Source organism: Tachyglossus aculeatus, chromosome 2 (genome assembly GCF_015852505.1).
Source record: "Tachyglossus aculeatus isolate mTacAcu1 chromosome 2, mTacAcu1.pri, whole genome shotgun sequence".
NCBI lineage: Eukaryota > Metazoa > Chordata > Mammalia > Monotremata > Tachyglossidae > Tachyglossus > Tachyglossus aculeatus.
The window spans coordinates 139,737,953-139,752,970 of record NC_052067.1 but is presented as its reverse complement, the minus strand read 5'-3'; the positions used below and the strand labels follow the sequence as shown (position 1 = coordinate 139,752,970).

Here is a 15,018-nt window from a genome sequence, read left to right as displayed (position 1 = left end):
TCAGGGGTCATGGGTTCGAATCCCGGGTCTGCCGCATGTCTGCTGTGTGACCTTGGGCAAGTTACTTCACTTCTCGGAGCCTCAGTTACCTCATCTGTAAAATGGGGATGATGACTGTGAGCCCCACGCGGGACAACCTGATCACCTTGTATCTCCCCCCCCTCCCAGTGCTTAGAACAGTGCTTTGCACATAGTAAGCACGTAACAAATGCCATTATTATTATTATTTATTTATTTATCATCAACTCAGCCACCTCAGCTGATCTGTTATTGACTGATTAATCCATCCATTTTATAGCTATTTTTCTATTCTCGTTCCCTTTGAACTTCAGTCACATGATGTTTAGCTCTCTGAGGACAAGGGTTGCATCTTATACTTCTTTTTTACGGTTATCATCAATCGTATTTATTGAGCGCTTACTATGTGCAGAGCACTGTACTAAGCGCTTAGTACTAAGCGGTTATTTGTTAAGCGCTTACTATGTACCAGCCACGTGCTAAGCGCTGGGGTAGAACAAGTTAATCAGGTTGGACACAGTCCCTGTTCCACATGGGGCTCACAGGCTTAACCCCCATTTCACAGATGAGGTAACTGAGGCAGAGAGAAGTGAAGTGTCTTGCCCCAAAGTCACCCAGCAGGCATGAGACGGAGTCAGGATTTGAACCCAGGACCTCTGAGTCCCAGGCCCGTACTCGTTCCACTCGGCCATACCGCCCCGAGGGATAATAATCATCATAATAATAATGATGGCATTTATTAGGCACTTACTATGTGCAAAGCACTGTTCTAAGCACTGGGGAGGTTACAAGGTGATCAGGTTGTCCCACGGGGGGCTCACAGTCTTCATCCCCATTTTACAGATGAGGCAACTGAGGCACAGAGAAGTGAAGTGTCTTGCCCCAAGGTCACCCAGCAGGCATGAGACGGAGTTGGGATTTGAACCCAGGACCTCTGAGTCCCAGGCCCGTACTCTTTCCACTAGGCCATACTGCCCCAAGGGATAATAATCATCATAATAATAATGATGGCATTTATTAGGCACTTACTATGTGCAAAGCACTGTTCTAAGCACCGGGGAGTTTACAAGGTGATCACGTTGTCCCATGGGGGGCTCACAGTCTTCATCCCCATTTTACAGATGAGGCAAATGAGGCACAGAGAAGTAGACTGTGAGCCCACTGTTGGGTAGGGACTGTCTCTATATGTTGCCAACTTGTACTTCCCAAGCGCTTAGTACAGTGCTCTGCACACAGTAAGCGCTCAATAAATACGATTGATTGATTGATTGATTGAAGTGTCTTGCCCCAAGGTCACCCAGCAGGCATGAGATGGGGTCAGGATTTGAACCTAGGACCTCTGAGTCCCAGGCCCGTACTCTTCCCACTAAGCCATACCGCCCCGAGGGATAATATTCATAATAATAATGATGGCATTTATTAAGCATTTACTATGTGCAAAGACTGTTCTAAGCACTGGGGAGGTTACAAGGTGATCAGGTTGTCCCACTGGGGGCTCACAGTCTTCATCCCCATTTTACAGGTGAGGCAACTGAGGCACAGAGAAGTAGACTGTGAGCCCACTGTTGGGTAGGGACTGTCTCTATATGTTGCCAACTTGTACTTCCCAAGCGCTTAGTACAGTGCTCTGCACACAGTAAGCACTCAATAAATACGATTGATTGATTGATTGAAGTGTCTTGCCCCAAGGTCACCCAGCAGGCATGAGATGGAGTCAGGATTTGAACCCAGGACCTCTGAGTCTCAGGCCCATACTCTTCCCACTAGGCCATACCGCCCCGAGGGATAATAATCATGATAATAATGATGGCATTTGTTAAGCACTTACTATGTGCAAAGCACTGTTCTAAGCACCGGGGAGGTTACAAGGTGATCAGATTGTCCCACGGGGGGCTCACAGTCTTCATCCCCATTTTACAGACGAGGCAACTGAGGCCCACAGAAGTGAAGTGACTTGCCCAAAGTCACACAGCTGACAATTGGTGGAGCCGGGATTCGAACCCCTGACCTCCGACTCCAAAGCCCGGGCTCTTTCCATTGAGCCACGCTGCTTCCCCATGGGAATCGGGTCTAGTTTCCCCCGCTGTATATTCTTTCCCAGCCGTTTTTACGGTGCTCTGAACAAAGTCGGCACTTGAGAAATACAATTACTACTAGAGAAATAGCTAAAAAGTGTGTTTCCTCACTATAAACTGTCAAAGGTTCAAGGGGAAGGTAGGGCGTTCTTACCAGTGCCAGTGGTGGGATTTGAGCCATGAAAGAGGAAACACCTTCTGTAACCAAACAAAAAGGAATGAATGAATTGGCTGAGCAAGTGGCTCCATTAATAATAATAATGTGTGGTATTTGTTAAGTGCTTACTACATGCCAGGCAGGCACTGTAATAATAACAATAATAATGGCATTTATTAAGCGCTTACTATGTGCAAAGCACTGTTCTAAGTGCTGGGGGAGATACAAGGTGATCAGGTTATCCCACGGGGGCTCACAGTCTTAATCCCCATTTTCCAGATGAGGGAACTGAGGCACAGAGAAGTGAAGTGACTTGTCCAAAATCACACAGCTGACAAGTGGCAGAGCCAGGATTTGAACCTATGACCTCTGACTCCAAAGCCCGGGCTCTTTCCACTGAGCCACACTGCGCTGGGGTAGATAAAGCAAATCCCCCCTGTCCCACGTGGGGCTCACAGCCTCCATCCCCATTTTCTGGATGAGGTAACTGAGGCCAGGGAAGTGAAGTGACTTGCCCGGGGTTACCCAGCAGATAAGTGGCGGAGCCGGGAGAAGAAGCCACTGCGGTGAGCCCACAACAAGCTGCCTTACTTGAGAAGCCTTACTAAGAGAAGCCGCGTGGCTTAGGGGTAAGAGCTGGATTTGGGAGTCCGAGGTCATGGGTTCGAATCCCGGCTCCGCCACCTGGCAGCTGTGTGACTTTGGGCAAGCCACGTCACTTCTCTGAACCTCGGTTACCTCATCTGGAGAATGGGGATTAAGACTGTGAGCCCCACGTGGGGGGCAACCTGATTACCTTGTACCTACCTCAGTTCTGAGAACAGTGCTTGGCACATAGTAAGCACTTAATCAATCAATCAATCGTATTTATTGAGCACTTACTGTGTGCAGAGTACTGTACTAAGCGCTTGGGAAGTACAAGCTGGCAACAAATAGAGACAGTCCCTACCCAACAGTGGGCTCACAGTCTAGAAGGGGGAGACTGGGAGCTTAACAAATACTACCATCATCAATTGTATTTATTGAGCGCTTACTATGTGCAGAGCACTGCACTAAGCGCTTGGGAAGTACAAATTGGCAACATATAGAGACAGTCCCTACCCAACAGTGGGCTCACAGTCTAAAAGACTTATTATTATTATTACTTAGTGACGGGGATCCCGCGAACAACTAACTGCGACAAGGGAGAGGCTTTGCGAAGCCACTGATGGGCTCTACCTGAGACAGGTGATTGCGGGCCTGGGATGGAGCACAGCCCTCTCTGTTCTACCCGGTAACGGGCCTGGACCATTCATTCATTCATTCATTCATTCATTCATTCCATCAATCGTATTTATTGAGCACTTACTGTGTGCAGAGCACTGTATTAAGCGGTTGGGAAGTACAAGTTGGCAACATCTAGAGACGGTCCCTACCCAACAACGGGCTCACAGTCTAGAAGGGGGAATTAATGACTGTCACGTAGGGCCACAGCTGTGACACCTAAGGCAGATAAAGGGTGGTCATTTTGAATCCATAGGGAGCACGTGGAGGTGGCACGGAAGCACGCAGAGGAGCAGAAGCAGGCAGAGACGGAAGTATAGTGGGAGCAGAAAGAAGAAGTATTGGCAGAATGGGCTCCTTTGACCACAGACTGGTATTGGACCCTTGGTGGGGTGAGTGTGTATATGTGTCACTCTCCTTGCACGTCGGTAAAATTAAGTAAAAAGCTTTCCACAGTAACCAGAAGCAGGCAGAGAAGGAAGTATACTGGGAGCAGAAAGAAGAAGCATTGGCAGAACAGGCTCCTTTTGACCATAGACTGGTATTGGACCCTTGGTGGGGTGAGTGTGCATATGTGTCACTCCCCTTGCACGTCGGTAAAATTAAGTAAAAAGCTTTCCACAGTAACCAGAAGCAGGCAGAGAAGGAAGTATACTGGGAGCAGAAAGAAGAAGCATTGGCAGAACAGGCTCCTTTGACCATAGACTGGTATTGGACCCTTGGTGGAGTGTGTGTGTGTATATGTGTCACTCTCCTTGCACGTCGGTAAAATTAAGTAAAAAGCTTTCCACAGTAACCAGGAGCAGGCAGAGAAGGAAGTATACTGGGAGCAGAAAGAAGAAGCATTGGCAGAACGGGCTCCTTTGACCACAGACTGGTATTGGACCCTTGGTGGAGTGTGTGTGTCTATGTGTCACTCTCCTTGCACATTGGTAAAATTAAGTAAAAAGCTTTCCACAGTAACCAGAAGCAGGCAGAGAAGGAAGTATACTGGGAGCAGAAAGAAGAAGCATTGGCAGAACAGGCTCCTTTGACCACAGACTGGTATTGGACCCTTGGTGAGGTGAGTGTGCATATGTGTCACTCCCCTTGAATGTTGGTAAAATTAAGTAAAAAACTTTCCACAGTAACCAGAAGCAGGCAGAGAAGGAAGTATACTGGGAGCAGAAGGAAGAAGCATTGGCAGAACGGGCTCCTTTGACCACAGACTGGTATTGGACCCTTGGTGGAGTGTGTATAAGTGTCACTCCCTTGCATGTTGGTAAAATTAAGTAAAAAGCTTTCCACAGTAACTAGAAGCAGGCAGAGAAGGAAGTATACTGGGAGCAGAAAGAAGAAGCATTGGCGGAACAGGCTCTTTTGACCATAGACTGGTATTGGACCCTTGGTGGAGTGTGTGTATATGTGTCACTCTCCTTGCACGTCAGTAAAATTAAGTAAAAAACTTTCCACATTAACCAGAAGCAGGCAGAGAAGGAAGTATACTGGGAGCAGAAAGAAGAAGCATTGGCAACGGGCTCCTTTGACCACAGACTGGTATTGGACCCTTGGTGGGGTGAGTGTGCATATGTGTCACTCCCCTTGCACGTCGGTAAAATTAAGTAAAAAACTTTCCACAGTAACCAGAAGCAGGCAGAGAAGGAAGTATACTGGGAGGAGAAAGAAGAAGCATTGGCAGAACGGGCTTCTTTAACCACAGACTGGTATTGGACCCTTGGTGGGGTGTGTGTGTATATGTGTCACTCTCCTTGCACGTTGGTAAAATTAAGTAAAAAATTTCCCACAGTAATCTTGGTGATCAGAAGTGTGGTTTGAGCTCCACTACGTGTCACTGAGACTCTCCCAATCCAGGATGGCATTGATTAAGTGCTTACTATGTGCAAAGCACTGTTCTAAGTGCTGAGGAGGTTACAAAGTGATCAGGTTGTCCCACAGGGGGCTTACAGTCTTAATCCCCATTTTACAGATGAGGTCACTGAGGCACAGAAAAGAGAAGTGACTTGCCCAAAGTCACACAGCTGACAAGTGGCGGAGCAGGGATTTGAACCCATGACCTCTGACTCCAAAGCCCGGGCTCTTTTCCACTGAGCCTTGCTGCTTCCCACGAGGGACAGAGACTGTATCCAACTTGATTTGCTTGGATCCACCAGAGCGTGTAGTCCAGTAAGCACCTACTGGTGGATACCAATGCTTAGTACAGTGCTCTGCACACAGTAAGTGCTCAATAAATGCAATTGAATACCACCACCATAGTTATCATCATCATTATTATTATTATTAACATGCACGCACACACACACACACAGTCTCTCTCTCTCTCTCTCCCTCTCTCACTCAATCTTCAAAGCCCTACTGAGAGCTCACCTCCTCCAGGAGGCCTTCCCAGACTGAACCCCCTTTTTCTTCTCCTCCTCCCCATCCCCCCCGCCCTACCTCCTTCCCCTCCCCACAGCACCTGACTATATGTTTGTACAGATTTATCACTCTATTTTACTTGTTCATATTTACTATTCTATTTATTTTGTTAATGATGTGCATCTAGCTTTATTTCTATTTGTTTTGATGACTTGACACCTGTCCCCATGTTGTCTGTCTTCCCTCTTCTAGACTGTGAGCCTGTCTCTCTATAATAATAATGATGGCATTTATTAAGCGCTTACTACATGCAAAGCACTGTTCTAAGTGCTGGGGAGGTTACAAGGTGATCAGGTTGTCCCACAGGGGGTTCACAGCCTTAATCCCCATTTTACAGATGAGGGAACTGGGGCACAGAGAAGTGAAGTGACTTGCCCAAAATCACACATCTGACAAGTGCCAGAGCCAGGATTTGAACCTATGACCCCTGACTCCAAAGCCCGGGCTCTTTCCACTGAGCCACACTGCGCTGGGGTAGATAAAGCAAATCCCCCCTGTCCCACGTGGGGCTCACAGCCTCCATCCCCATTTTCTGGATGAGGTAACTGAGGCCAGGGAAGTGAAGTGACTTGCCCGGGGTTACCCAGCAGATAAGTGGCGGAGCCGGGAGAAAGGCCCCCCGCCTTTCTGGACTGCATTCTGACCCTCTCTGGCCCCCTCCTTCCTCTCCATCTCCCCTGCCTTACCTCCTTCCCTTCCCCACAGCACCTGTATATATGTTTGTACATATTTCTTACTCTATTTATTGATTTATTTTACTTGTACATACCTATTCTATTTTATTTTGTTAATATGTTTGGTTTTGTTCTCTGTCTCCCCCTTCTAGACTGTGAACCCACCGTTGGGTAGGGACCGTCTCTATATGCTGCCAACTTGGACTTCCCAAGCGCTTCTCTGCATACTAAGCGCTCAATAAATACGATTGATTGATTGGGCATCGGGTTTTGGATTCCGCTCCTTCTTGGGGCCAGGCTGGGAGGGAAGAGCCCAGGGGCAGGACGAGGCCTGCTCCTCCCGTCTGCTAATAGCTGGCCACAGAGGGTCAACTGGCAGACTGCAATCTATCCCGGACTGAAGTACAGTGCTCTGCACGTAGTAAGCACTCAATAAATACGATTGATGATGATGATGGACTGGGAAGCAAAGAGTTTTCCCACCTGTCCCGTCCGCTCCCTTTGCGGTTGGTCGAGCGGTGTGATGCAGCCGTCCTCTCTCCGTCCGGCTGCCCGGCCGGAGACGGGCCTCCCCATCCCGGGGTCTGGCGGCCGAGTCGCCCTGGAAGATCAGCTGGCGGGCCGAAGAAGGCTCCTCCGGCCCGGCCGACGGCTGGATTTGCTGCAGGTAGGGGATCCTGGTGATCCTGTTTTTGTCCAGATTTAATTCCTTCAGCCTCAAAGGAAGAAAAAGGGACACAGGAGTCACCATCGCTCGGGGGGGCCCCATCACCTCAACTTCCACCACCGGCCACGCGGCTTTTCCTTCATTCATTCGATCGTATTTATAGAGTGCTCACTGAGCGCTTGGAAAGTACAATTTGGCAACCAGTAGAGACAATCCCTATCCAAAAATGGGTCCTCAGTCTAAAAGGGGGAGACAGATAACAGAGTAAAACAAGTAGACAGGCATCAATAGAATTAATAATGGCATTTATTAAGTGCTTACAATGTGCAAAGTACTGGTCTAAGCGCTGGGGAGGTTACAAGGTGATCAGATTGTCCCCACAGGGGGCTCACAGTCTTATTCCCTATTTTACAGATGAGGTAACTGAGGCACAGAGAAGTTGTGACTTGCCCAAAGATATATATATAGAGAGAGATAGGCTGGGGAGGTTACAAGGTGATCACATTGTCCCCACAGGGGGCTCACAGTCTTATTCCCTATTTTACAGATGAGGTAACTGAGGCACAGAGAAGTTGTGACTTGCCCAAAGATATATATATATAGAGAGAGAGAGAGAGAGAGAGATAGGCTGGGGAGATTACAAGGTGATCAGATTGTCCCCACAGGGGGCTCACAGTCTTATTCCCTATTTTACAGATGAGGTAACTGAGGCACAGAGAAGTTGTGACTTGCCCAAAGAGATATATAGATAGATACACATCATTAATAAAATAATTGGAATAATAAATATGTACCTTTATACAGAAGGGCTGTGGGGCAGGGAGGGAGTAGGGGCAATGGGGAGGAGGAGCAGAGGAAAAGGGGGAACCGGGAGTCTCTCTGAAGCACTTAGGACAGTGGTTTCTAATCTTAGCTCTGCCAACTGCTTTTTGTGTGACCCTGGGCAAGTCACTTAACCTCTCTGTGCCTCAGTTTTCCCAACAGTAAAATGGGGATACCTGTTTTCCCTCCTACTTGGACTGTGAGCCCCATGTGGGTCAGGCATTCTGTCCAATCTTCTCCAGCGCTTAGAACAGTGTTTGACACAATAATGATAATAACGATGGCATTTGTTAAGCACCTACTATGGGCAGAGCACTGTTCTAAGCACTGGGATAGATACAAAGTTATCAGATTGTCCCACACTTAGTAGGAACTTAGCAAATACCGTGGAAAAAAAAAAAGTTCTGGGTTTGGGTCCCTCCCTGTCCAGTGCAGGTGGACATGAGAGCTCACCTCCTCCAGGAGGTCTTCCCAGACTGAGCTCCCTTTTTCCTCTCAATCAATCAATCGTATTTATTGAGCGCTTACTGTGTGCAGAGCACTGTACTAAGCGCTTGGGAAGTACAAGTTGGCAACATATAGAGATGGTCCCTACCCAACAGTGGGCTCACAGTCTAAAAGGGGGAGACAGAGAACAAAACCAAACATACCTTCCCCTCCCCACAGCACCTGTATAGATGTTTGTACAGATTTATTACTCTATTTATTTTACTTGTACATATTTATTAATTCTATTTATTTTGTTAATGATGTGCATCTAGCTTTCTTTCTATTTATTCTGATGACTTGACACCTGTCCACATGTTTTATTGTCAGTCTCCCCCTTTTAGACTGTGAGCCCATTGTTGGGTGGGGACCATCTCTAGACGTTGCCGACTTGGACTTCCCAAGCGCTTAGTACAGTGCTCCGCACACAGTAAGCGCTCAATAAAGATGATTGAACGAATGAGTGAGAAGCAGTGTGGTCTCATGGAAAGCGCATGGGCTTGGGAGTCAGAGGACCTGGGTTCTAATCCTGGCTCCTCCACTTTTGCCTGCTGTGTGACCTTGACTAAGTCACTTCACTGCTCTGTGCCTCAGTTTCCACAGTGGTGAAATGGGGATCCAATACCTGTTCTCCCTCTTACTTAGACTGTGAGCCCATCCCCCCCGCCTTACCTCCTTCCCTTCCCCACAGTACCTGTATATATGTTTGTATGGATTTATTACTCTATTTATTTTACTTGTACTTATCTATTCTATTTATTTTATTTTGTTAATATGTTTTGTTCTCTGTCTCCCCCTTCTAGACTGTGAGCCCACTGTTGGGTAGGGACCGTCTCTATATGTTGCCAACTTGTACTTCCCAAGTGCTTAGTACAGTGCTCTGCAAACAGTAAGCGCTCAATAAATACAATTAATTGATCAGTATCTGACCTGATTGAGCAGTATCGATCCCACACTTAAAACAGTGCGTGACACACAGTAACCACTGAAAAAATACCAGTTTAAAAGAAAACAGGCAGAGGGGTGGGCCTGGGGGCTTAAAATATTCCCTAATCAGTCAGCCAGTTGTATTTATTGAGCATTTACTGTGTGCACAGCACTGTACTAAGCAAGTGGGAGAGTAGAATACAACAGTGAACACATTCCCTGCCCACGATGAGTTTACAGTCTAGAGGGGGAGTAATAATAATGGCATTTATTACATGCTTGCTACGTGTCATGAACTTTTCATTCATTCAATCGTATTTATTGAGCGCTTACTGTGTGCAGGGCACTGTACTAAGCGCTTGGGAAGTACAAGTTGGCAACATATAGAGACGGTCCCTAACCAACAGTGGGCTCAAGCACTTGGGTAGATCCGAGCTAATCAGGTTGGACACAGTCCATGTTTCACATGGGGTTCACAGTCTGACTCTCCATTTTACAGATGAGGGCACTGAGGCCCACAGAATAATAATAATAATAATAATAATAATAATAATGGTATTTCTTGATTGATTAAATACGATTGATATTTCTTCTAGACTGTGAGCCCACTGTTGAGTAGGGATTGTCTCTATCTGTTGCTTAGTTGTACTTTCCAAGCGCTTAGTACAGTGCTCTGAACAAAATAAGCACTCAATAAATATGAATGAATGAACTGAAGGGCTTACTATGTGCCAAGCACTGTACTAAGCGCTGCAGTGGATACAAGCAAATGGGGTTGGACAGAGTCCCTGTCCCTCTTGAGGCTCACAGGCTTAATCCCCATTTACAGGTGGGGTAACTGAGGCCCAGAGAAGCAAAGTGACTTGCCCAAGGCCACACAGCAGACAAGTGGTGGAGGCGGGATTAGAACTCATGACCTCTGATGGCCAGGCACGGGCTCTAGCCACTATGCCATACCACTTCTCAGGCCATTCTGCTGCTATGAGCCCTAACCTCACGGTCCAAGATTTCTGGAGAAGCTGGGAACCCAGAGTGGTTCAGGACTGTCAAGAGTATAAGTGAAGTTATGTAGCTCTTTATTCATTCATTAAATCTTATTTATTAAGTGCTTACTGTGCGCAGAGCACTGCCCTAAGTGCTTGGGGAAAATACAATGCCACAATTAAGAGTGACAGTCCCTGTCCACAACGAGCTCACAGTCTAGAAGCGGGGAGACGGACAGCAACACAACTGTGAGCCCACTGTTGGGTAGGGACTGTATATGTTGCCAACTTGTACTTCCCAAGCGCTTAGTACAGTGCTCTGCACACAGTAAGCGCTCAATAAATACGATTGATTGATTAAATCAAATGACAGATAGGTTGGTAAGTGCTGTGAGACTGGGAGGGGGGGAAGAGCGAAGGGAGCAAGTCAGGACAATGCAGAAGGGAGTGTGTCAGAACAGGGGAATGGCCCCAATTTGCCCTAATAATAATAATAAATAATCATAGAATATATGATAATAAAATAATATATTATAAAATGAATATAATATATAATACATATAATATATCATATGATATGATAATAATATTAATGGCACTTACTGTGTGCCAAACACTGTTCTAAGCCCTGGGAGAGATACAAGGTAATCAGGTTGTCCCACATGGGACTCACAGTCTTAATCCCCATTTTACACATAATAATAATGATGGCATTTATTAAGCGCTTACTTTGTGCAAAGCACTGTTCTAAGCGCTGGGGAGGTTGCAAGATGATCAGGTTGTCCCATGGGGGGCTCACAGTCTTAATCCCCATTTTACACATAATAATAATAATGGCATTTATTAAGCGCTTACTATGTTTAAAGCACAGTTCTAAGTACTGGGGAGGTTGCAAGGTGATCAGGTTGTCCCACGGGAGGCTCACAGTCTTAATCCCCATTTTACAGATGAGGTAACGGAGGCCCAGAGAAGTGAAGTGACTTGCCCAAAGTCACCCAGCTGACAAGTGGCGGAGCTGGGATCTGAACCCATGACCTCTGACTCCAAAGCCCGGGCTCTTTCCACTGAGCCGTAACTGAGGCCCAGTGAAGTGACTTGCCCAAAGTCACACAGCTGACAAGCGGAGGAGCGGTGATTCAAATCAATCAATCAGTCATATTTATTGAGCGCTTACTGTGTGCAGAGCACTGTACTAAGCGCTTGGGAAGTACAAGTTGGCAACATATAGAGGCGGTCCCTACCCAACAGTGGGCTCACAGTCTAGAACCCATGACCTCTGACTCCCAAGCCCGGGCTCTTTCCACGAAGGCAAGCTGCTTCTGATCACTCAGCCTCTAGAGCAGACAGGGATTTATTTCAAAGTCCAACAAAACTAGAAAATAACCTTTCCCCAGGCCGCCTCTGATTCTCCTTCTCTGTCAATGATAACGTCGTTTGGTCGGGAGAGGATAATAATAATAATAATGATTGCATTTGTTAAGCGCTTACTATGTGCAAAGCACAGTTCTAAGCGCCGGGGGGGATAAAGGTGATCAAGTTGTCCCACGGGGCTCACAGTCTTAATCCCCATTTTACAGATGAGGTAACTGAGGCTCAGAGAAGTTAAGTGACTTGCCCAAGGTCACACAGCAGACATGTGGCAGAGCTGGGATTCAAACCCATGACCTCTGACTCCAAAGCCCGGGCTTTTTCCACTGAGCCACGCTGCTTCTCTAGGATCTAGGAATGGCTGCTCTGGAACATCACGGGAGACCTAAAGTGGTTCAATCCTTAGCATTTCTTCCCAGAGGGCCCAAGGAAGATGGAAACATGGAGAGATACCCAGAAAAAGGCAGATTCGGACTGCGGATTGGTTCCTTACCTCCTCAGGCCGGCCAGACTGGCAAAAACATCGGCACGGGACAGGTGGTTGTCATCCAACATCAGTGTTTCTAGGACTGGGAACCTTAGGATGAAAGACTTGGTTATCAGCGTTAAGACGGAGGTGTCCCTGGAAAAGCCAAAGTCTCTGTTAGTAATAAGGACTGCCGTTCACAAGGTACAAAAGAACGGTAATGTCTGAACTTAATGTCTGAACAAAAGACCAATGTCTGAACTTACTAGTGAATTGGAAGTCAATGACTCACCTTTTCAATCAATCAGTCAATCAATCGTATGTATTGAGCGCTTACTGTGTGCAGAGCACTGTACTAAGTACTTGGGAAGTGCAAGTTGGCAACATCTAGAGATGGTCCCTACCCAACAGCGGGCTCACAGTCTAGAAGGGGGAGAATTGTGCGCTCACTGTGTGCAGAGCACTGTACTAAGCGCTTGGGAAGTCCAAGTTGGCAACATAGAGAGACGGTCCCTACCCAACAGCAGGCTCACAGTCTAGAAGGGGGAGATAGAGAACAAAACATATTAACAAAATAAAATAAAAATAAAGAGGAGGAACGCTATTTATTGAGTGCTTACTATGCACACACCCCCTCCCCACTCTAGACTGTGAGCCCACTGTTGGGTAGGGACCGTCTCTAGATGTTGCCAACTTGGATTTCCCGAGCGCTTAATTCAGCGCTCTGCACACAGTAAGCACTCAATAAATACGATTGATTGATTGACCCCCCCGCCCCCCACTTCTAGACTGTGAGCCCACTGTTGGGTAGGGACCGTCTCTACATGTTGCCAACTTGGACTTCCCAAGCGCTTAGTCCAGTGCTCTGCACACAGTTCCCAAGCGCTTAGTACAGTGCTCTGCACACAGTAAGCGCTCAATAAATACGACTGAATGAATGACTCATTCTAGGTCATTCAGCTTTGCAAACGAGATCGCTAAACGCTTTCAGCTGGCAAATATTTTTAATTAACCTTTTTACATTTGCACGTAGACCTGTGACCTTTAGGCTTTTGATGTCTGCTCCACCCTCAACCTCTCTGCACTTACACATGTATCTTTAAAATACATAAGTCGTTTATTTATGTTACTATCGGTCTCCCCCTCTAGACTGTAAGCTCCGCTGTAGGCACGGAACAGGTCTGCCAACTCTGTTCCTTCATTCAATCATATTTATTGAGCGCTTACTGTGTGCAGAGCACTGTACTAAGCACTTCATTCATTCAGTCGTATTTATTGAGCGCTTACTGTGTGCAGAGCACTGTACTAAGCGCTTGGGGAGTACAAGTTGGCAACATCTAGAGACGGTCCCTACCCAACAGCGGGCTCACAGTCTAGAAGGGGGAAACAGACAACAAAACACATTAACAAAATAAAATAAATAGAATAAATATGTACAAATAAGATAAACAAATAGAGTAATAAATGTGTACAAACATATATACAGGTGCTGTGGGGAGGGGAAGGAGGTAAGGTGGAGGGGATGGGGAGGGGGAGCACTCTCCTAAGTGCTTTGTACAGTGGTCTGCACATAGTAAGCACTCAATAAATACCATTGAATTTATAAATCCAAAACATGGGTAAATTAGTCAATCAAGATTGTAAGCCCCTTGAGGGCAGGGAGTATGTCTGCCGGCAATATCGTTTGTTCATCCATTCAATCGTATTGAGCGCTTCCTGTGTGCAGAGCACTGTACTAAGCGCTCGGGAAGTACAAGTTGGTGACGTATAGAGACGGTCCCTACCCAACAACGGGCTCACAGTCTAGACATGGAGCAAGTAAGCGCTTAGTACAGTGCTCTGCACACAGTAAGTGCTCAATAAATATGATTGAATGAAAGAGTGAGGACCTGGGTTCTAATCTTGGCTCTGCCACGACCTTGGGGAAGTCACTTCACTTCTCTGTGCCTTTCACCTCATCTGTAAAATGGGGATTCAATAATAATAATAATAATAATAATAATAATAATGACATTTGTTAAGCGCTTACTATGTGCTGAGCACTGTTCTAAGCACTGGGGGGATACAAGGTGATCAAGTTGTCCCACGTGGGGCTCACAGTCTTAATCCCCATTTTACAGATGAGGGTACTGAGGCTCAGAGAAGTTAAGTGACTTGCCCAAGGTCACACAGCGGACATGTGGCAGAGTTGGGACTCGAACCCATGACCTCAGACTCCAAAGCCCGGGCTGTTTCCAATGAGCTACACTGCTTCTCTCCCTGTTCTCCCTCCTACTTACAATGTGAGCCCTGTGTGGGACAGAAACTTTGTCAGACGTGATTATCCTGTTTTTTCCCCAGTGCTTAGAACAGTGCTTAACAAATACCACAACAATTATTAATATTACTGTCGTTTTATTGTATTATACTCTCCCAAGCATTTAGTAAAGTGCTCTGCATACGGGGAGCACTCAATAAATACAATGGATTGACTGTAATAAATGCCTAAAAGGGTTGAAGTGACTGAGGGGATAATAATAGTGGTGCTTATTAAGCGCTTACTATGGGCCAAGCACTGCTGTAAGCAGTGGTGTGGCTCAGTGGAAAAGAGCATGGACTTTGGAGTCAGGGGTCATGGGTTTAAATCCCAGCTCCACCAATTGTCAGCTGTGTGACTTTGGGCAAGTCACTTCTCTATGCCTCAGTGACCTCATCTGT

The 15,018-nt window shown here is 46.6% G+C and overlaps 1 protein-coding gene across 1 annotated transcript in view; it reads right to left on the bottom strand.

The window, feature by feature from the left end:
• The window catches only part of XRRA1 (X-ray radiation resistance associated 1), an 89,110-nt gene that overhangs the window by 29,049 nt on the left and 45,043 nt on the right, over positions 1-15,018 (bottom strand). Inside the window, exons 8-10 of the mRNA XM_038740026.1 lie at positions 12,349-12,477; positions 7,086-7,318; positions 2,248-2,291 (exon numbers count right to left, since the gene is read on the bottom strand). Coding sequence (XP_038595954.1) covers positions 2,248-2,291; positions 7,086-7,318; positions 12,349-12,477 — 406 coding nt within the window. The remainder of the gene's footprint in view (positions 1-2,247; positions 2,292-7,085; positions 7,319-12,348; positions 12,478-15,018) is intronic.